This window comes from Protopterus annectens, chromosome 6.part0 (assembly GCF_019279795.1).
Source record: "Protopterus annectens isolate FY-2018-M chromosome 6.part0, PAN1.0, whole genome shotgun sequence".
Lineage (NCBI taxonomy): Eukaryota > Metazoa > Chordata > Ceratodontiformes > Protopteridae > Protopterus > Protopterus annectens.
Window position 1 is genome coordinate 614,790,171 of NC_056737.1, and position 24,386 is coordinate 614,814,556.

General features: G+C 43.8%; 1 protein-coding gene across 1 annotated transcript in view; it reads right to left on the bottom strand.

Annotated features, from left to right (window-relative positions):
• The window catches only part of NEMF (nuclear export mediator factor), a 1,922,187-nt gene that overhangs the window by 1,250,070 nt on the left and 647,731 nt on the right, over positions 1-24,386 (bottom strand). Inside the window, exon 11 of the mRNA XM_044074284.1 lies at positions 16,344-16,406. Coding sequence (XP_043930219.1) covers positions 16,344-16,406 — 63 coding nt within the window. The remainder of the gene's footprint in view (positions 1-16,343; positions 16,407-24,386) is intronic.

A 24,386-nucleotide genomic window follows, 5' to 3' on the forward strand; every position in this document is an offset into this window, starting at 1 on the left:
AAGTACTGCCCTCATTTCTAAGATGTTGATATGAAGTAAAGTCTCTTCCGGGTGCCATTTGCCTTGGACTGACCTGCCCAGGGAATGCCCCCCCACCCCATCTGGGAGGCGTCCGTGGTCAAAGTGGCCGCCAGAGGAGGTAGAACAAAGGGTCGTCCCTGATCCAGATTGGAGGGCACTAGCCACCAGCGAAGGTCCCGTTTGCATGTTTCCGTGATCCATATGAGGTGACTGAGAGGGAGTTCCTGAAAGGACCACTGAGCTGAAAGAAGCCACTGGAGAATTCTCATGTTCAACCTTGCCAAGGGGACTAGAAGAACCGTGGCGGACATAGGTTCATAGGTTCATACTAGGCTATCTGCCCGAGGGCATTTATAAGCCTAGCCCATAGTTTTGTGGCTTACGCCACCCCTTTAGTTTGGGGAACTATGCCCATTATTTTGCTGTGCCTCTGTCGAGCAGTGACACTGAGGTAATCCCTCTATTATATCTGCGATCTCCCATCCATTGGTCAAGATTTCTCTTGAACAAGGCCAGCGAGGTGCTCTGCCTCACATATACCGGGATTTTGTTCCACAGCATAGGGAGTCTTTGGGAGATGAATCTATCCCTCCAGCACATCCTATTAATAGCCGTGTCAAGGTTTAAGTCTCCCGCCCTTGTGGCTCTGATGGATCTAGATTTTTTGAGGTGAAGCATGTTCATCAAATCTGGGTTTGACATGGCCTTGTATGTCAGGCACAGGTCACCTCTGAGCAAGCGGTAAGCGACTGAATAGAGCTGGAGTTCTTTCAGTCGGGCAGCATAAGTCAGATTTTTGAGACCCTTTATCCTTTTGGTGAGGAACTTTTGCGGCCTCTCCAGCTGCTGCAAGTGTCGGGTCAGATACATTCCGAATGGGGCATTGTACTCAATCATTGGTCTGATGAGTGATGACTATAGGGAGACTATGACCTCCCTTGATCTAGATGTGAATCCCTTCATGATAAGGTGGGCAATGTAGAAGGTCTTCCTAACTACTTTAGCAATATGGGTGTCGAATGACAGGCTACTGTCAACCTGGGTCACCAGGTCCCCGATAACTTCTTCTGTGCTCAGTGGATTGCCACCTATATGGTAGCTAGGGGTAACCTTGTTTTTCCCGAAGGGTATGACTATGCATTTCTTGGCATTTAACTTTAGGCCATGGCTCTGGCACCAGTTATCCATTTCTGTGAGACCCTTCTGAAGGATATCTGTGTCAGATGTGTTTTCGACTACGGCACCCAGTTTGCAGTCATCTGCAAACTTTGTCAGCCATAACCCTCCTGTGTTTGCTTGTACTTCGGAAAAGTAGATGCCAAACAAGAGTGGGCCCAGGACTGAGCCCTGTGGGACACCACTTGTGACAGGCTTTGAGTCTGACATGGCGCCAGCAACTCTGACCCTATGGGTTCTGTTACTCAGCCAGTTTGCAACCCATCTTGTGATGTATGGGTTAACATTTAAGCTGATGAGTTTTTCAATGATACCCGAGTGGGGTATTGTATCGAAGGCCTTTGCTAGATCGAGGTAGGCTGTATGGACTGCCTTTCCCTCATCAATGGCCTTGGTGACTGTTTCGAAAAAGTCAACCAAGTTTAAAAGGCATGATCTGCCTTTGACAAAGCCAAACTGGGTTGGATCCAAAGTCTGCAAATTCCCTATGTCTTTATTTATGAGATCCATTATGATCCTCTCCATGGCTTTGCAGATGAGGCTTGTCAAGCTAATGGGCCGGTAATTTCCAGGGTCTGTGGAGGCACCGCCTTTGTGAAGTGAGACCACAGTCGCTGTGCGCCACTCCCTGGGTACGTATCCAGAGGTGAGACTATGATTAAACAGCTGTCCTAACTGTGAATTTAATTCCTCGTTGAGTTCGTGGAGCACACAGCCGGGGACACCATCAGGTCCCATGGATGCTGTGTTTTTTGCCTTGGAGAGAGCAGTTCTCACCTGGGCGTTAGAGATGTTTGGGGGGCAACAATCGTTTGGTATAGATATCTCTCCTTTTGGGGGGGGGGAGAAGTTTGCACTGAACCTGTCAGCCAGTATGTTGGCAATGTCTGTAGGATCAGTAATCTTCACATCATTTTGAACTAATTCAGAGCATATCTGGGAGTTTCCTCCCAGGTTTCTAACATAGCTAAAGAAGGCCTTATGATTGTCTTTTGAGTCTTTAGCTATTTTTCTCTCGAAATTTGCTTTGGATGATTTTATGAGAGCTCTTAGTTTTTTACTTATAGTGATCAAAGGTGTCTTACCTTTTAAGGATTTTGCTCTATCTTGTAGTAGCTTCCTCCTTTTGTTGTAGAGTTTGTTTATGGCTGGGGTCCACCAGACTGGACGCTTGCCTTTGGTACAAAGAGTCTTTGTTTTGCTTGGGATTGCCTTATCCATGCAGTCCTGCAGGTGCTGGTAGAAGGCATTTGTAAGTGATTCAGCGGCTTGAGTAGTGTTTTCCGCTCGGGGGCCTTAAAGGAGACCACACTAGTCTTTAGAAGTGTGAAGTCGGCTTTCGAGAAGTTCTTTACTGTGGTCTTTTTTATTTCAGGTGGGGGTGGGATGAGGACCTCCAGCGAGATTAGTTTGTGATCTGATCTCACCAGTGAGGGGTATACTTCCGGTGTTGAACATTGTGCTCCCATGAGATCAAGTATGTTTTCTCCTCTTGTGGGGATGGTGACTAGTTGTTCCATGGCATTTGAGTTTATGAATTCCAGGAACTTTTGGGCTAGGGTGTTTGGGCTTGAGTAGTGTTCCCAGTCTATATTAGGGTAATTGAAGTCACCTAGTATGATGGTGTTTGGAGATACATTTATTCCCTCCAGTGTTTTCAGGAAAGCCATGTGAGGTTCCTGAGTTTGTGAGGGTGGCCTGTAACATGCTACAAATTGCAGAGCAGTCTTGCCTATGGTTAGTTGCACCTGGATGGTCTCCGATGCATCGTGAGTTGCCACCAATCTTGAGGTGTGGGTGTCCTTGATGAATATGGATACCCCCCCTCCTTTCTTGGTATTGTCCGGATTTTGGGGCCGGAACGCATGATATGAGGTAAAACCTGATAGTGCTGGGGTGCTCTCAGGAGCCTTGAACCAGGTTTCTGTCACAGCACAGACATCGATGTTCTCCATACTGAGAAGGGCCTCGAGTGCGTGCATTTTGAGATTGAGACTTCTGGCATTGAGCAGCATTACCCTTAGATTTTTTCCTTTTTTGTGTTCTAGGGTGGTAGGTTTAGAATTTGAGCCTTGCCTAAAAAAGGCACTATAGGGGTGGCAAGAGCCTTTGCCAATATCCGGAATCCCAGGGGTGACAGGTGCTAGCCGTCCCTTGCGAAGCAGCGTGGCTTGTCCAGCATGTCATCCCAGGCAGACAGACATTGGATCCCCTTTGAATGACACCAGAGTTTAAGCCAATTGTTAAAGCTGATCATCTTATCTCTGTATTGTGGCATCATTCTTGGTGAAGGTAGGATACTGCTCAAGGTCAGGGTCATACCTGCCTGGGCTACATAATCAGAGAGCTCCTCAATGTCTCTTTTCATGTAGTCCAAGGAGGTACGTCTCAGGTCGTTCACACCAGCGTGGACAATGACTGAGTCGTACTTGTACCTGCTGTTGAGAGACCTGAGTGCTTGCGTTATGTGGCGGATTCTAGTGCCCGACAGGCAGCTTACTGTGACCTTCTCCTTACTTAGTCTACATAGATCCCAATAGCTGCAGGACCATTCTGGCTGGGGCTTTGGACCTGGGAAGTAAGGCTCGAACTTGAGTCTGTATGGTTTGAATTCTGTCTGTAGGTAGATAGACCCGCATTTGGTTTGAGTCTATCTCTACCCCTATGAATCTTATTCGTTGAGATGGCAGCAACACAGACTTTGGCCAATTGAAGGTGATTCCAAGGGAGTTGCCCAGTGATACAGTGGCTTGTAGGCTCCGCAGTAGTAGATGCTTGGAGGTGGCAGTTAGGAGCCAGTCGTCTAGATACGGAAACACCTGGAATCCTAGACTTCTCAGGTGAGCAGTCACGACTGCCAAGCACTTGGTGAACACCCTGGGGGCTGTGGTGAGACCAAAGGGCAGCGCGCGGAACTGAAAATGACTGATTCCTAGGCTGAAGCGCAGATGTCTCCTGGACGCTTGATGTACCATGATATGGTAATAAGCGTCCTTGAGATCTATGGAGCACATCCAAACACCCTTCTCCAGCAATGGGAGAATGGTTTGTAGGGTGACCATCCGGAACTTGGACTTTTTGAGTGAACGGTTTAGGATGCTGAGGTCCAAAATGGGCCTCAAGTCCCCGGTCTTTTTTGGCACCAAAAAGAATCTTGAGTAAGTCCCTAATCCGATCTGGTCTGCGGGGACTGGTTGGATGACTCCTTTTTACAGCAGCTTTAAAACTTCTGAGGCTGCAGTATCCTGCTGACTGGGTGGCGGGTCCGGGATTTTTTTGGACTGAAAGGGGGGATGAGAGAATGGGATGGAGTAACCTCCGGCGATAATTCAAAGCACCCATCGGTCCTGAGTGATACCTTCCCAGGCTTTTAGGTGCTTCGAGAAATGACCCCCGACTGGCTCCGGAGCAGCACAGCTGGGCAATCCCTCAGGGACTATGAAAGGCTGAAGAGCCACGAAAGGACTCGCGGTCTCCAGTGTTGCGAGGGCCTCTGCCGCCTCTGGGACGGCGTCTTCCGGAAGAATTTCCCCCTCCTCTGCCTCTGGAAGGGGAATCCTCCTGCTGAGAGGGGTAAGGCTTCTGAGATCTACGGAACCACATCTTCCCTCCTCTTTTAGCCTTGGGATAAGGCTGAAAGGGAGTGGAAAATTGTGCCCCTACGGCAGTCAGAGTCTTACCCTCCTGTTCACAGCAGGTTAGTGTGTCCTTTACCTTGGGTCCAAACAGGGAGGACCCATCAAAGGGAGCGTCGGCAAAGGAAGACTTGAAGGCCTCCGCGAAATGACACAGGCGGAGCCAGGCTTGTCTCCGTAGAGCAATGCCTGTACCCGCCGCTCTACTCGCCCCTTCGGCCGCATAAGAAATGAGCCTCATGGACGAGTTCGAGATGGACGACATTGTAGCCAGCTGAGAGCCAACCGTCTGGGCCAGCTCCTCAGGCAGGTTACCCAAGAGGGTATCGGATAACTCTTTAATCAGATCCCTCTGAAATCTGGTAAAGTGCGTAAGGTAGTTCAAGGACCTCAATGTAAAGGCCGCTGAACTGAGGGTGCGCTTGCCGTACCGATCCATGCTCCTAGACTCCTTATTAGGAGGATGGACGGACGTCGAAGCCTCTGCTACATCTTGCTGGGTAGCAGATGCCACCACCAAAGCATCTACAGCCACACCTTTAGTTAGAAATTCTTTTTCAGGGGGTGCCGAGAGGAACTTATTCGGACGAGCAGGCACCGGTTCCACAGAGTCTGGGTGTTCCCACGCCCTTCGACAGATCAAATCCAAGAGCTCATCGAAGGGCGGAGACACCAAGGAGGCGGAGGGCTGAGCCCCGAAGGCCTTCAGGAACACTGACTCATCAGCAGAGGGAAATTTGGACTGCCAGCCGCCTCGTTGTTTTAGGGCTTCCAGGATGTCTGCAAAGGAGACATCATCCGAGGACGACTTAGGGGACCCCTCTGCATCATCGAGATCAGTGTCTGATGTCAGAGACTCATCAGGGGAGTCAACGTGCTTCCTCTTGCACGATCTCTTCCTGGGGGGTTCTTCCGAAGAGGCTTCAGAAGGACCTCCAGGAGGGGGAGAAACCCCAGCGGGGGTAACCTGAGGCCCGGGGGCTCCGCTGTCTAAGGACAGGGGGACTGCCAAAGACCCAGTCTCCGTATGCAGGGAAGGCGCTGGGGAAACCGTGGAGGTAGCCAAGGAAGATTTGGCTAATGCACTCCTCATAGCCCTGAAGGCGGGACCACCAGAATCCTGGGAGGGTCCCACCTCCATGGCCACGACAGTGGACGGCACTCCCGCCGCCGACGCACCAAGAGGGATACTTGGGACCGAAAGCATCAATCCCGAAGCCTCCCCCCCAGGGCCGAAGGAAGAAGTCCGTGTACTGAACTCCGACCCAAGAGCCGGAGTTGGAGCAAGGGTCGGGCCCGACCCTAAAACCTCCACCGGTTCCATCAGTGCCGGCTCCAACGGTGCCGAAGCTGTTGGAGGAGGAACCACAGTAGGGGAGTGGACCATCGGCTCTGAAGCCGAATGGGCTGGAGCCGAAACTAGCTTTTGGAACACCGGAGACTGGAAGAGTCTAAGGAGCACCCTGTCGATGTCCGAATCAGACATCTTGGATGATCTAGAGGATACCGATCGGGCCCGAACCGATTTCTCCATCGGCTCCGAAGGGCTCGGGGACCGGCTCCGAATGGACTCTACTACTATCGGCTCTGAGGGAGATCTCAAGGTAATTTCCCTCAGTGCCGATAAGGACTTCGGCTCCGAAGGGGAAGAGTCTGAGCCGGTAACCCTTATCGGCTCCAATATCAGTGGAGCCGATGAGGGTGACCCGCCTCGATGCTCCAGTCCTCGGCTCCGAAACCAGAGGGGTCGAGGCTGGAGGCATCGAGGCAGACCGTTCCGCCCTCGGCTCCAAAGTCCGTGGAGCCGATGGAGAAGTCTGCTTAGATTTTTTTGCAGTCGGTTCCGACTGACTGGTCGGAGCCGACACTTTCTTCTTTTTAGAAGGCGAAGGAGAGGAAGATAAAGCCTCCTCGAAGGATGGCTTGATTAACCCCTTGAGGATTAATTTGTTCTTCCTCTCCTGGAGGACTCTTGATGAGAAAGCGTGGCACACACTACACGACTCTTGTAGGTGCTTGGCACCTAAGCAATAGACGCACGAGGAGTGGTCGTCCGTTATGGACATTTTGAAACCACACCTCGTGCATTTCTTAAACCCGGAGGGTTTGTGTTCTTTAGACATAGCCAAAAAGTCAAACACAGTTGTCTACAATCAAAAAGAAGGGTTACAGCAAGTAAAATATCCCTACTTTAATATTTTAAAGTTTAAAAATAAAATATATATATATATATTTTTTTTTTTTTTTTTTTTTTAATACAGTAAAGAAACAATTTTCTACAGAAAAAGAGAGATAGAGAGGGTCAAGACCCTCTAACTTAAACGGGTACTTGACCCACACACAAAAAACCAAGGTAGTAGAAACAACAGGGGAAGGCCCCTCTAAGTTAAACGGGAAACCTTCCCTGACAGGAAAAAACACGAAATCCTCTACCAAAACTACCAATGCACGTTCGTACAACAACAATATAGCAACAATAGCTGTTAAAACAGCTTTTGGGTTTAAATCAAGCAAATTTCTGACAGGAAAAAGCCTAAATAAATAGTACTTAGCCCAGCCAAGTTGAGACCACGTCTAAGCTTTGTAAGCGGCAAACGAGATCTGGGGGATCAGTGGTGGTGCATCCTGGGATAAAGATAGCTCAGCCAATAAGAGGCCTCGCTCTATAGCATAAGCGTGCCGAGTCGGAGCCGAGGGATCGGCTCCGAGCCCATCAGTGCAGAATGTAGGCGAGATAGGATCACATAACATCCATACTTACAATTTCTTCATTTTTAATGCTATACATGGAAACAAAAAACACTTGTTCTTTAATATATTGCTTAGATGTAGTACCCCAAGGTTGTATAGCACCCCTTTTATTCTCAAATGTGTTGCTTTGGACCACGCCATTCATAACTCTACACTCTGCCTCTTTCACCATGGTGGGATCATATCCTCTTTCTAAAAACATTTCAGCTGATTTTCTTATTTCCTGTCTCAAAATATTCCTATCATTACAAATCCTAGACAAAAGCAAAAATTCCCCACAAGGGAGAGCTGCCAATAAATGGGGAAGATGACAGCTGGAAGCATGGAGGTACTGGCTACCATCCGAAAACTTCCTGTGTACACTATGGAACCATCACTCCTACCCTCTAGAATCAAATCCAAACATACTACATTTTTTCCTTCCTTTATAAATTAAGGGTTAGTTTGCAACAATACTCTATCCTTGTGGAAAACTCAGGCATAAAGGAATTGCCCATAATGCTTGCAACTTAAAAACCCCTCCAGCAAATAAAATGGACGTAAGAAAGGGCATTTTAGATAAGTAATTAAAGTCTGATGTAGCAACTACTTAAAAAAGGAAAGAGGCAATTTATTTAAAAGAAAGTACAAATTACACTAAAGATCAGGAATCTTGTTAAAAGGTCTGATAAGGAAAGTGCCTCTCAAAAAAGGTCATACTCACCTTTGAAAGAAGCTAATGGCAAAGAATTTGAACGTGGTGAAAATCTGAGTTGGTAGTAAGGAAAAGGAAAGTACAGTTGTGTACTTACCATAAATGCAGATGTTCAAGTCTATTCACTGTTGCAGTCATCACATTTGGGTTATCTGCCTGCAGGTAGCCCTCAGTCGGCCCGAATACCAGAGACTTAGTATTTCTCTGTCGGATGCTGTCGCTTCTTCCCTGATGTCAGGTTGTCAAGGGTATAAAAACAGGCAGCCGACACCATTACGTCAGTTTTTCTTGCCCCAAATGTCAGAAGCCCCCAAATAGGAAGCTAGGATATGGTGTGGAAACACCACCAGTAAAAAGTAAATAACAATATCAGTAGGAATAGCCATAGAGAGGAGAGATAAAGAGACAGAGAAAACCAGGGGGCTGGAGGGAGGGAAACCAGGACTGCAACAGTGAATACACTCGAACATCTACATTTATGGAAAGTGTACACAACTGTACTATGTTCTTTGTGTTTCACTGTTGCAGTCATCACACATGGGTTGATTCCCAAAACTGAGGAAAGGTGGAGGCAGTCAATAAGAGTCAGGGTTGGCTAGTAGGTCTTGCAAGACTGCTGTAGCAAATCATGCCATGGATTTGGAAAAGGTAGGTAGGTGTAATGCTTGGTGAAGGTGTGTACAGAATTCCAGGTACCAGCTAACAATATGTCCCTGGTAGGTACTCCCCTGATAAATGCTGTAGAGGAAGATGTAGCCCTAGTGGAATGTGTTCTGACCCCCTGAGGGGTTGGTTTTCCATGGTGCTTCTAGCAGAATTGGATGCAGTGTGCTATCCATTTGAAAATGGTTTGTTTTGAAATGGCCTTGCCCTGTGCCCCTGTTGCAAACTTGACTATCAGCTGGTTAGATTTTCTGAAAGGTTTAGTCCTATCAAGGTAGAACCTGAGCTGTCTGTGCACATCCAAAGAGTGCAGGATCCTTTCCCCTTTATTTTGAGGATTAGGGAAGAAGGTTGGCAAATGGATGGATTGGTTGAGAGCTACACTGGACTACACTTTAGGCATAAAGGAAGGGTTAGTCCTGAGGGAAACCCTGTCAGCATGGAAAATAATGAAGGGTTCCACAGCCATCAGTGCTTGCAACTCAGACACTCTTCTAGCTGAACTGATGGCTAGAAGCAAGGCTGCTTTCCAAGAGAGGAATTTCAAAAAGTGGAAGTGTGAGCTTTTCCAGTACAAAGTTAAGGTCCCAAGCAGGGGTGGGCACTCTCATTGGTGGCCTTAAGTTGTTTGCCCCTCTCAGGAACTGCTTGATGAGAGGGTGAGAAAATAGAAGTGGCTCAGTATTGTAATGAGCTGAGATTGCAGAGGCATGGATCTTAATGGAGGAGAAAGACAGGCCTCTGTGGAGAAGTTCTGGTAGGTAATCCAGGATTTGAGGTAAGGAGGGCACTGCTGTGCCCTCTCCTTTAGACTGAATCCAGGAACAATACATTTTGCACTTATCAGCATAGGATTTCCTTGTACTGGGTCTTCTGGCTTCAAGAATAACATAGAGCACCTGTTTGTTTAGGGTTGTTGGTGGGAATTCAAGGAATAAGCCAGGCTGCAAGATTTAGGGTTTGCAGTTGTGTATTCAAAATCTGGCCCTCCTGCTGAGAGAGCAGGGTTGGGGACTGGTGTAGGTGCCAGGGTGACACTGTTGTCAGGCTGCAATGGAGTGGGTACCAGTGCTGGCATGGCCAGTCCTAGGCAATCAGAATTGTCCTTGGCCTGTCTTGTTTTATCTTGAGTAGTACTCTTGAGAGAAGGGGCAGAGGTGGAAAGGCATAGACTGAGAGCTTTTCCCATTGAAAGGATAGGGCATCCACTTTACAAGCCCTGCTGTGAGGAGTCCTGGTGCAGAATTTGCTGAGCTGGTGGTTGTAGGGGGAGGCAAAGGGATCCACCTATGGGGTCACCTATTTCTGAATCAGAAGGTTGAAGGTGCTGGGCTCCAATTTCCACTTGTGTGGGTCTAGGAGAGTTCTGCTTAAGTCATCTGCCAGTGAGTTTTGTTTGCCTGGCACAGGGCCATGACTAACCTGCAGAGAGGGTAGCAATGGGTTCCCCCCTGCTTGATGATGTACTACATAACTGTGGTGTTGTCTGTTTTTATTAGCAGTTGGCCTGGAAACAGTAGGGATCTGAAAGCTGTCAGGGCATTCTGTACAGCTAGCATCTTTTTTTGGTTGATGTGCAGCTGGATTTGATTTGGGCTCCAGTGGCCCTGAATACATTTGCCAGCCATGTGAGCCCCCCAGCCATTGTCTGATGTGTCTATGGTTAGGGTCTGGGTGGCTTGGGGTTGAGTAAATGGCAGTCCCTTGTTGTGGTTGCATGCTTCTGCCCACTAAAGGAACTCTGTCCTTAGACAGGTTATGATAGGAATGACGGTTTCCAGGTCCTGAGAATGTTGGCACCAAAGACTTTTTAAGTACCATTGAAGTTTCCTCATATGCAGTCTTGCATATGGAATTAACATTATACATGAGGCCATGAACCCTAGGGTTTGCAGTATTTTTCTTGCAGATAGCTGGGTTCTGGTTGCCATTTGTTTGAAGTAGTCTGTCAGACAGGCTTGCTTTTCTGAAGTGAGGAATGCCATTTGGGAAGTTGCGTCCAAGCTTGCTCCCAGGAATACAATTTTTTGACTGGGTACCAGTTTTGATTTATTTTCATTTATGGTGTACCCCAAGGAAGTTAGAAGGTTTTTTACAAATGTCAGGTGCTGCAGCAGCAATTCCTGACTGTTCGCCTGAATCAGGCAATCGTCCAAGTATGGGTAAATTTGGATATTTCTCTGCCTGCAGTATGCAATGGTCGGAGCCAGGCATTTTATGAATACCCTGAGTGCAGTAGATAAGCCAAAGGGAAGTGCAGAGAACTGATAATGCATTGACCCTGCCTTGAAACTTAGATATTTTCTGCATGATTCCCTTATGGGGATGTGCAGATAGGCTTCTTTTAAGTCTAGGGTGAATAACCAGGAATCCTTGGCTAGCATAGGAAGAAGCTGTTGCACGGTAAACATTCTGACACAGTGGGGTTTCAATGCTTTCCACACATTCAGTCCCACCATATTAGATCAAGGCACTAAAGGTGGTAGTATCTCTATATTCTCTAAAACAATTAATCTCGACTCCTCCTTGTCCAACTTACCATTAACAAAACCCCCTTATCATATCATAAATAACTATAGGACCTTCCCTCTATGTCGCCTGCAGCCCATACTTCCCACTTAACTAATATGGTATCCCTATGCATTAAGGCAAACACTATTCTTCAAGGAGACTTCAACTGCCCCTACATTAACTGGAAGCCGTATACATCCTCAAGCATGTATGCCCAGAAATTTCTGGACTTAATAAATATAAACCATGTGGACCAGTTAGCCTACACCCCAACCAGGGAGATAAAAACCTGGACTTGGTCATTACCAATATGGGACAGCTTTGCTACTCGCCAACAGTTACTTCATACCTGGTCAAATTGGACCACAAATCAATAATACTCACCATAATATGGAAGCCAAAAGTATCTTCAAACACCTCAGTATTCACAGATTATGCCAAAGCTAATCTACTAAATCTGAGTGATGACTTGACTAAATTCAAAAGCCCCTGACAACCTGATGACTCCGATGCTTATGTGGAATCCCATACCACCAATTTCTATGTGCACTTAAATAGTTGCATAGATGCATTTATTCCCGCTTCTATGTAAAACATTGTCAAATTTAAGAATAAGCTCCTACGATAGAATCAGATATAACCTGGCTCCAAAATAAAAGGAAAAAAAATCATTGCATACAAAATAAATTTAACTTTCAAGATGCTAAACACAGTCTTTCTAAACTCAACAGGGAACTTTGGATGCTAATCAAATCAACCAATTTCATGTACGAGGCAAAATAGCTCCTGATTTGAAGGATAATCACAATGCTTTATTTAACTATTTTAGAAACATCAATAACATTGCACAGCATTGACCGAAGGTAATACTAAGTGATACCACATACTCAGATTCAGAGGACATAGCAGGTTTCGTGACAGATATATATGGAGGACAGCAACAATTCTCCCCTCACACAAATGTGGGACATCAACAGCTCCAGCTAATTATAGACTCATAAGCCTGAATACACTCATCTGTAAAGTTATAAAAAGTATCATTACAGGATTTCTAAATAAGGACAACGGCAACATAAAAACTATTGACCCAATCCAGTTTGGATTCTTTAAGAAAATACTATCACCAATGTCTCAGAGAAAGGTAAGTCAGTTGTGTTGAGCATTACCCTTCCCTCTTCATGAAAGATGCCTACATTCAGACAGAAAAAATAGGCAGCAATAACTGGCTTCTTAATGGGTGTTACTCTAGCAGGATCCAGTGTGTATTTGCCTGGTACTAGATGGTCAACAATTATTCCTTCTTTACCAAAGATGGCCAGTGTCTCTGAGTAAATGACTTTCATTTCTAAACCACTTGCCACCCCCCCCCCCCAAAAAAATTACCTGGCTTGATCCAAGCACCAGCTACATTAGTTCACAACACTTAGCTTCAGCTAACATTCATGCTATGCTTTATCCTGCTGCTTCTAGAAGTTGATACAGCAATGGGTCACCACCTTCCAAGACAGGCAAACCAACAGTGACCACTCCCACTTCTCCTCACCAGCTCCTCTAGCATCAAGATGTAGCGTTAAGCTTCTATGCCTCAGCCATGTTTCCACTCCACCATGTAACACCAACGCATGTCAGTTAACTTTCAACCATGAAGTTCCTCTACCCTCACATCCCTGATCTCTAGACTACTTCCAAAGTTGTACAGACTCAGACAAAATGGAATACATGCATTTCTCTTTTCGTTGAGATGGCAATAGTTCACACAGTACATTAAGTGTGGGGTATGAAGGCAAACCTCCATGGGAGAGTAGAGGGGCTTTAACAGTTGAAAACTAATTAATACACTTTGGGATAGCATGGTGAGTTGGAAACATGACTAGTGCAGTGGGTGCCGATAAGTATAACTTTAATAAAACATAGCAGTACATATTTACCTAATTCATACACAACTTCAGGGCTCTAACCATCAGTTTATAGCCGTTAATATCCTTACCTCATCCATAAACTTCATCATATTTATTAGTCAAAATAATGTTTATAATTAGTTTGTATATTCTACCACTATCTCTTCATTACTGATTAGAATAGCAACATGATCAATGTTCAGTTTCATCTGAACTACAAACTTAAAACTGCTACTTAAATTAAATACAGAACTGTTCTACAGCTCATGGATCCCTATCAGTGAGAGCAGTACTGGCACTTTGAAAATTAAAGTACGATTTCAACAGAAAAAAACAATGACTTCAAAAACTCAATGATATTCTTATAAAGCATTTCTACTGGAACACTTTGTCCCTCTGCCCCTACCAGTGCTACTTCTGTATACTAATTCTGAGCTGCTGTACCTTGGAGTACGGGAAATAATCTGCAACTGCAATCTCCAAATCAGCATGTTTCCCCTAACCATACTCAGTTTTTGACGTTCTAAGGACCACATTAAAGTCCTCAGATTTTAAGCAGCCACTAAGGTTCCTTACTTTTTTTAACATCTGAAACTTTCCCAAGCATGATTCTAACAACCCCATAACATACCTCTCAGCCTCTTAGAGCAAGAAATCTGGACAAAAGCATAAGTAATGGGGGGGGGAGGCCCAAAAATAGGGACAAATTTTAAATATTGCTCTTACAAACTTAGAACATTGATAGAATAACAGGTTTTGCATTAATGTAAATTTTCTGATGGGTTTGAAGTTTGAAACTCAAATGTCTGTCATTTTCTGACTTCAGTATTCAATGGTTTGCCAGAAAACCATAATTTCATAAGCAATAGACCAAAAATCTGAGGCAACAATCTGGACATTATGCGAAAATCTGTACAGTTGAGAGGTATGCACCATAGTCTTAAAAGAAATAAAATACACACACCTCTTCTCTCCATATATTACTGCATGTGGAGCTGTTGCCTTAAATTTAAGCCCTTTTAATAATAATTCTTTCATAACAAAATTGCACACTGCCTGGGTCTAGATTTCAAACACTCCATTTTGACATTGCTCCACAGCTAGGAAAGCACCCAGTGAAGCCCATGCAATTTCTGATGTCTGACTAACCTAACTCTGTTAACTGAAAATGTATACTTACATGCAGGCCATGAAGTAACAGCACTAACATTAACATTTTTAATTATTTTATACCATATTCAATCACATTTTTTTCAATTCCTTCTCATACTGCTTCCACCATAATGTCTGACAGTATCTTCATATTCATAAAGGGGAATATTTTCACAGTGCCCTATCCACATTTTGCTTAGTCAACATAGCTATTACTTCATATCTCTCCCAAAAGGGTCCTTACAATTAGTGAGATACACCCATGCAGCAAAAACATACAATTTTTAATGAAACATACTTAGTTTGAAAAAAAAAAATACTCAATCACATTTGAAATGTGGCTGAAGAAGAATTGCAGTGCCTATTTCTATGACAACTGCTTAAATTATAGCATCTAAAGTAAGTGTAAAGACAGAGTGGGTAGATACCCACTTTTTAAATAAAGCTGAGTATTTCAAATGTTTTTCAACTCAAATATGTCAATCTGCGAACACAGCAAGGGTACTTAACTATATGCTTTCATATTTTTCATATTTTGTGCTGCTTAACCCTTTCACATTGGTAGCCACTTATTATTAAATATTAAAGCAGTCTTGGGTGTAATTAAACATATGCAGAAATTCAGTTTATTCCATTAAAGGGTGGATGCTCTCCAAAAGTACAAACAATGAGAAAAGCAATAAAACAACTTACTTTCACATAGAACATATTTATTTACTTAATATCTGAGATTCAATGTTTGAACAATGAATTTTTTTCCATGAATGCTTCCAAATTTTCTCTTTTCATTTCTTTTTTTTTTAATATAAAACATAGTTTCCTGCACATTTCCCTGACTTGTCCCTTCTAGGGGTGAACCTTAAGTGGCCACAGTGAAAAAAACATTAAAGTCAGACAAATTTTGATTATGCCTTGTCCACAATAACACAGCACCTTTATTACAAAATTCAAAATAATATCAATGTGGTAAGCAGGCTTACAATTCAATAAGGACTTTTTCTGTGTTTTCTTCCCCAAATGAACTGTCTTCAACCATCAGGCTGGCAAGTAATATTTTTTTAACTGCTAACTCAGCTCAGGTTTCCCATATGCTAAGTAGAGACTGGGCCAAAACTGGAGAAACCAGAAGAATGAGCACATAACACAGAAAATAAAGTCAGTCAAGAGTTACATTTACAATAAATGCAAAGAACTATTAAGTTATCATTTGGGGGATATCAAGCTTCTACTATCAAGATAGATTAAAAGACTGACCAATTTGACCATATAAAATACTTTTTTGAAAGATTTGCCATATGGTGCAATAGGGAAGTCACAAAACACTTTATTTTTTATTTAACCACAGCACAGAGATAACAAATGTTGGGTTAAACACAAAAGAGTGATTCTCCAACTCTCATTATAACGTGGTAACAAACAAAAGAATTACAAGGGACAAAAGTGAAGGCAGGCATCCTCTATTCCGACACCATGCACATTAAAGAATGTCAGTCTTGATTCAGCCTACCAGGCATATGACAAATCCATCACTGCTCCAGTACAATCTGTAGAGACAACGGGTGCAGCAAACAAAAAGTTGATCTGACCCTCAGATCTCATAACATACCAATAAACAGGTTTATTTATACATTTTACAATCAGAAAAACAGATTACAAAGCTATAAGATCACCGTTCCTCCATGAGCTGATGAGAGCTTACAGAGTACTGTTGAAAATTTCTGTAAACAAAATGCTGATAGTTTGAACACATTATCACTTTTATAAGATAAATAACCATTTACCAAGTCATACAATATACTCTAAAACAATACCATGACATTTCATATCAAATACGAGCTGTACCTGTTGCAATGCTTTCACATCTATCTTCTGGCTTTCCAGTTTAGAATAAAATTCATCAACCGCCTACAAAAAAATAAAAAATAAATAAATAAAAAAAGGGTTATCAATGCATAAAGCAGCTAAATGGATTGTTAAAGAAACCAAATTCATTTAGGAAAATATTTTCCTTTTACTTAAGTTTCTAATTTAACAGCTCAAAATGAGCCAGAGGAGGTTTTTCTTTTTTAATTAAATTTCCTCTTTTGTTTTTATCTAAGGTGCACTAAGCAAAGAAATGTTTTTACAGTTATGTAACAGCTCAACATACATGCCTCCCTACTGCTGTTTCAAAACCTGTAATTGCAAGTTTTGGAATTACGGAAAGAGAAAAAAAAAACAGTAAAGCTAAAGGGGAAAAGTGAATGTTGACAACCACAGTTTTTTAAAGTTAATTTTTGCAGGGGTCAAGCCATAATGTGCATGTGTGTGTGGGCGGGGGTGGGGGGGGTACGCCATCCACAACACTGCTACATACACACACATACGTGTGTGTGTGTGTGTGTGTATATATATATATATATATATATACATACACACACACACACATATATATATATATATGTATATATACGTATATATACATACACACACACACACACACACACACACACACATATATATATATATATATATATATATATATACACACACACAGTGTCGAGTTGACAGCCCAACCTTCCACAGAAGGCACACACACACCTAGGGCCAATTTAGAGTGTCCAATCCACCTACATGTCTTTGGGATGTGGGAGGAAACCGGAGCACCAGGAGGAAACCCACGCGACCACAGGGAGGACATGCAGACTCTGCACAGAAGGCACCCCAGCTGAGGATCGAACTGGAGAACCTCTTGCTGTGAGGCAACAACACTAACTGCTGCACCACCGTGGCCGCCTATATATATATATATATATATATATATATATATATATATATATATATATAAAACTCCACGACTGCCAAAGCTTGTAGAAAAGGGAATACTCTGGGGACACAGTAATCTTGGACTTATTTCCCATTTTTGTACATTTAGTCTTGTTATTCTGGCAGCCATACAAGTCTCAAAACTTAAAACTCAAATGGAGGAAGGTAAATTCTGAATTACTAACTTCTGCCTTTCATACTGATTAAAAGCTTCTAGTGCAGGAATATACATTGCATGATCAGACTGAATGAAGCAGAAAAGTTGTGGAAAATAAATTCAAGTCTACAAATGGGCTTTGCTAGGCTTTTCCTTAGCCCATTACACTAAGTTCAATTCTATAATATTCTATTTGTCATCCAATAAAAGAGAATGCAATGTGCAGAGAGACATGAATTGCAACTCATTATGGACATAAGACATGACTGATGGGATAAATTATCAAGACTATGTAAGCCATATGCTCAGCATTTTGATTTGAATGTTTGATTCCTGTGTGCTTTTTCCTTTGGAAGCAGTAAATTAAACCATGGTAATTCTGCATGTATTCCACCAAAACTAATCACCATCTTAGTAGGGGCTATTACTTTTTACTCTGGGCAAAGCAGTCCACTTTTGAAAATGCAAGTAGAAAAACACTTTGCCATCAACAGGTTATGTAAAGCAGAGCTATCAGGATTATGGGGTCTGGGGATTTAAAAGTACAGCAAATCAATGCATTTCACAGTTATCTATCTGAAATGGCTAAGCAAATCACTAAACATTGACAGTGTCTTAACACAGAAGCCCATGTGTACGTATTAGAATACTGAAGAGGTGGGAAAGAAAACACAAAGGGAAAAAGAGATGTGAATAGGATCTTAGGTTCACATGTGTTTACCAGGCAAACAACCACAAGGGCCTTTTTAAGCCTAGCCATGCATCCCAAATCTCTGACAAGTTCTTGCACCCTTGACAAGTGTAAGCAAGGGCTTGGAAAACATTTACAAGCAGAGGCCTGGGAGATTAACCATTCACAGGCTGCCTGTGTTTATTAGAGCACAGGTGCCAAACCAGGGATGAAGTTCCTGTTCCCCATCAATTGCCCAAGTTATACTTGAATTGGGTTAGGGAGGAACTCTGCTTCACATCGACAGAAAGTCTGTTTCAGAGAAGGGTTGGTCTCTGGGATGCATACCTTAGGCTGCCTGTGTTTATTAGAGCACAGGTGCCAAACCAGGGATGAAGTTCCTGTTCCCCATCAATTGCCCAAGTTATACTTGAATTGGGTTAGGGAGGAACTCTGCTTCACATCGACAGAGTCTGTTTCAGAGAAGGGTTGGTCTCTGGGATGCATACCTCTCTCTCCAGCAGGTCCTATTTATATCACAGGCAAGGTTTAAGTCTTTAGAATGGGTAATTCTGGTGCTGTTTGTTTTGCAGATATGCAGAAGGTCCATCAGGCTGGGGTCTGATAATGCCTTGTACGCTAGGCATAGACCTTCCTCAACAGCCTGTAGAAGATGGACTTCCAAGATTGCTGTACATTGAGTTAACAGCTTATTTCTAGCTCTCCCAGTGTGAAAAGAGAAAATCTAGAAGGCCAGTAGACTTGTGTTTATGGGTATATTTCAGTAACTGGCTAGTAAGTGCACTCCTGGATGCCAAGAATAAAGAAATACAAAACACCTGGGGGAAAAAAATCAGCTACAAAAAGGTGAGGAAGAAACACTGGCTGGGGAGTGTTTTGCAGATGTTCAGCAAAAAGCAGTGCAACCCACAGACATGACTCCAGTAAACTACAGGAAGATACAAAACAACTGCATACAGACCTGGTTAAAATAAACAAAACACTGGAGTATATCAACACAAACAAAAAAAAAAGGCTGGAAAAATGGAAGAAGCTTTAAACAGATATTCAGATGAGATAATAAAGGACAGAGCACGTAGGAGAAAAAGAGTTATGTACTTACCATAACTTGGCATCTGTGCTATCCAGTGTCGTCATTCCTCACAGATGGGTCTAGGCTCTGACCTCAGATCCAAGTCGGCTACTTTTCAGACAGATCCAGAGCTCAAACTCCTCCCCTTCCCATAATCCCTTGCTACCTTCTAACCCTCAGATCGAGTTTGCTAAATTAACCGAAATTCAGAAACACAACATCTGCAATAGAAGTCAAAAACTTCTCACCAGATCTCGTCCACTTCAGCCTCACTAGGTCTATCAGAAGGAAGGGGGAATGGAGGATGGGAATATGAGGAGGGATGACACTGGATAGCAGAGATGCCAAGTTATGGTAAGTATATAATTCTTTATCTGATGCTATCTGTGCCATCATTCCTCACAGATGGGTTAGAGTCCCCTGGGTGGCCTCAAGGAAGGATATGCCGGAGCACAGAGGAACCAAAGGAAGTCCTGTTCCTACAAACCAAATCCAATTTGTAGTGCAAAATGAAGGTATGAGAATTAGACCAAATAGCAGCAGCACAGATCTCAGCAAGGGAAAATCTAGCCAAGAAGGCAGATGATGTAGCAACAGCCCTAGTGGAATGGGCCTTAACTGGTCTGGATAGTTCTAAATTCAGACTAGCATAAACGAAGGAAATACAACTAGCAATCCACCTGGAGACAGTCACTTCGGAAATTGCCTGACCCCTTCTGTTTAGGGAGAAAGCCACAAAAAGTTGGTCTGACTTTCTGAACTCCTCAGTCCTTTTCAAATAAAAAATGCAATTGCCTGTGGACATCTAAACAATCCAAGATATATTCTCCTTTATTAGCGTAACTCGGGAAGAAGAACGATAGCTGAATCAACTGACAGAGATTTCCTTCAGAGGCCACTTTGGGGAGAAAGGAATGACTTGTTCTAAGAGACACCCTGTCCTTGTGAAATATCATAAATGGGGGCTTAATGCACAGAGCCTGCAGTTCCAAGACCCTCTTGGCAGAAGTAATGGTACTAAAAAGGCAGTCTTCCAGGACAGGAATTTAATGTCACGTAAACTAGCAGGTTCAAATGTTTTTTTTTTTTATGTGTTAGAGCTTGCAGCACCAAAGTCAAGTCCCATGGAGGTGATGGGTACTTAATAGGAGGCCTAAGAAGGAAAACTCCTTTTGTAAAGGCTTTGCACAACTTGGAAGAAAAGGTACGCTCTTTGCTGACATGGAAATAGAGATGGCAGTCAACTGCAGCTTAATAGTATAGAAACTTGCCCCATCCTGAAAGAGGAAAGATAAGAAGAGCAAGATATCAGGAATAGGGTCTAAAAAGGGATCTAGATTCCATTGTGTGGCCCAAATGGAAAACCTTTTCCACTTATTGGAATACATTTTTTTTGTAGACGTTTTTTGAGAAACCAAAATAATGTTCCTCACTGGGGAAGAAAGCCTGGACTCTGTCAGGATTACTGGAACTGGAGAAACCATGTGGTTAGATGAAGGGTCCGAAGACTGGGATGTGGAAGCCCCTAGGGGTGGGAGATGGGATCCAGTATCCAAGGTGGATACTTCAGATGAGTCCTTAGGAAGGAAGACCAAGCCTGATGAACCCAGAAAGGTGCAATGAGGATGAGAGAGCTCTACAGCCGATGAGCTTTTTATAAAACGTTGGGTATTAGGGGAATAGGAGGGTAAGCACAGAGGAGACCCAGAGGCCAATAGTGAACAAAAGTGCCCCTGGGTGACTCACCTGGTGGGGGAATCAGGGCAATGTAATTGCTGCATTTGTAGTTGACTGGGGAAGCAAAAAGGTCACAGCATGGTTGACCCCAATGGTTGAAGATTTGCCTTGCCACTGATGGATTCAGGGACCACTCGTGAGGACTCAAGATGGACCTGCTGAGTTTGTCTGCTAGCACGCTGGAACTCCCAGGTACTGTATATGAGTTGCAAGAAGAAAGCTTCTGGAAGACATTGCCCATTCCCACACTTTCATGACTTCTCTGCACAAAGGATAAGACTGTGTTCCTCCTTGCTTGTTGATATACCAGACTATAGTCATGTTGTCCATCTGAACTGCTATGGTCCCTAGAGGGAGGCAGTTCTGAAAGACTTGCAATGTTAAAAAGACTGCTCATCTCCAGGACATTTATGTGCAATTTAGTCTCTACAGGGGACATCATGCCTTGAACAGTTTTGCCCTGAAAATCCCCCTCACCCCAACAGGGAGGTGTCTGTGGTCACTGTGGCCTTGGGCAGGAAAGACAAAAGTGCCTGCTTAGAAAAGGAGCCTGAAACTGAAGCCACAAAATAATATGATTTCTGCATACCTGTGTCCATTTTATTGTCACAGACATGGGCTGAGACAGAATGGACCACTTACTTGACTACCAAAGTCCAGTGGACAACTCGCATAGGATACCTAGCAAGTGAAAACAACAGAATGGCAGCTGCCACAGAGCCTAGTGCTTTGAGAATCAAATGAACAGGTGGGCTTGTTAGATTCAACAAAAGAGAAACCCGATCCTGAATCAGCTGGACTCTGTGGGTAGGCAGTACTGCAGTCTCTGCTACTGTGTCCAACTGAACTCCAATGAATTCCAGGTTTTGGCTTGGAACTAGATTTGACTTGGGCAGGTTCACTGTGATACCTAGATGATGAAAAAACCTGGGGACATACTTGGTTACCAGTGTTAGTCGATGCCTCATGGGAGCCATGAGGAGCCAATCATCCAGGTATGGAAAAAACCTGGAAACAATGCATCTGGAGATGAGCTGCCACAACTGCCATACATTTGGTAAACACCCGGATGGCTGTGGTAAGTCCAAAGGGCAGGGCTATGAACTGATAATGATTGGTCCCTAGCTGAAAGCGTAAATGTCTCCTGAAGCATCTGTCAATCTTTACATGACAGTACCCATCCTTGAGATCCACTGAGCACATCCAATCATCTTTGCGCAACAGAGGCAGAATGGACTGTACAGTGACCATCTGGAACTTGGACTTCTTGAGAGAAAGCTTTAGCTCGCTGAGGTCCAGAATTGGACTCAGTTCCCCAGTATTTTTCTTTGCACCAAAAAAAAGCAAAAGTAAGTTCTGGACCCTTGTTGTCCAAGCGGGACCTCTTGAATGGCTCTTTTTTGAAGGAGGTCTTGCAAACTGAGATAGGCCAACTCCCATTGGCTGGGTGGTAAATTTGGGAGAAATCTTCGAGTTGGAGGGAGCTGGGAGAAGGGAATACAGTAACCTCAAGAAATGAGTTTTAGCACCCACTGATCGGAGGTGAGACTTGTCCAGGCTAGTGAGTGAAGGAAGAGATGATCCCTGACTGCCTCTACGGCAGGACAGTTGGGTAAGCGCATCAGGAGTGCTGGAAGGGCTTCTCCGAGAAGGGTTTTCGGGAGTCCCTATGGTGGCGTCTACCAATGAATCCCCTGCCCGGGTCTGTGGAAGAGGATTCCTGGGGAGCATCCTGAAAAGAAGACAGAGACCTCCGCAACCAAAGCTTCTCACCTCCTTTCTGGGTCTTAGAAAAGGACCTCTGAAATGTAGAAAACCTGATCCCTACTGCAGAAGGAGTCTTGCCTTCCTGCTCAATGCAGGTTAAGGTCTCTAACAGACAGTCCAAACAAAGTGGAATCATCAAAGGGGCATTTGTAAAGGAAGTCTTAAAGGGTTCCACGAACGAACCCACAAAGGTCAAGCCAGGCATGCCACCTGATAGAGATGCCTGTGTCTGCCGCTTCAGAGGTGGCCTCTGCAGTACTGGATATCAGCCTCATCGAGAAATTTGCTAAGGAAGTGAGAGTGGACAGCTTTGGAGAGGCTTACTTGAAGCTTTCTTGAGGCAACAACACTGACAGAGAAATGGTAAGCTCCAAAACCAAATCCCTTTGAAGCCAGGTAAAGTGGGCCAAGTAATTGGTAATCTTTCAAAGTAATAATTTTTTTCTCTCTGTCTCTATCAATCTTTTGCCTTCTATTTCACTCTTTTTACTTGCCTCTAATATTCACTACCCCTCCTTTAATTACTCTTTGTTCTAGAGATATAATATTTTTTTACCACCCTAAGCTCACTATCTTATTTTCATTACATCTCTCTTATTTTACAGTAGTCAACTACACTGAAAAGTGACCTTGACCCCCCCCCCCCCGAATATACCTGGCTGACATTCTATCTACTGACCCTGAAAGTATACAAGGATTGCTGTCTAGCCAAGGACAGGAGGAAACCAACAAAAACAAAAGAAAAACACCATCACAAGCTTTATGTAAGTGCCCCAACTGTTTCTTCCTCACCTGGTGTTAAAAGCATTTTTTTTTTTGCAAATTAATCTACACTGTGGCGAGCACATGTATTTTTCAGCTCACTAACCCCCATCACCACCACCTTTCTTCCACCCCCCCCCCCCACTGAGGATGCATCTCTCTCACTAGTCTCTGTATCACTTTGGCAACTAACTCAATTCAGGAAAGTGTGCTAAAGGCTAAGACTTTGCTGCTTGTCTCCTTTTTTTTCTTAAACCAAGGGTTCACTTCATACATCAACATCTGTCTTTACACACCTAGTCTCTCCACTCTATATGTTGTTCTCACTAATAAACATAAGTTCTCACTAATAAATGTAAGTTCAAGCACCACTGATAGCTTTTTTTAAGCATAGGGTTTTTTGAAACACAGGGATCTTCTGCTCCTGGCTATGCCCATTCCATTCGCCCTCTCTCCGCTCTTCTACCCTACCCCCATTTCCACACACCCCACTTTACATACATATATATACTCTCACATGCCACACCCCTTCCTATCCAATCACCCTCTCAAACTAATCTAATACCTGCTGCACTCCTATAACCACTCCCACCTATCTCTCCTTCCTTACATTCTTAGTACTCCCCCTTTCCCTACTCACTAACTCCTTTTTATTTCTAGTCAGACCTTCTCTGCTTTCTCTGCGTTCACTACTTAGTCACTCATCTACTACTCCTTCTCCCTACCTACTCTCTAGTTATGTAGCCACACTCTCTCTTCACCACCTTTCTCTTCTTCCTCTCTTTAACAACCTCTTACCATTCACCATTCTACTATTCCCCCCCCTATAATCCTAACCCTAATACTACTTCCTACCCACAATTAATCTCACCATCTATCTTCCCTATTTTTTTC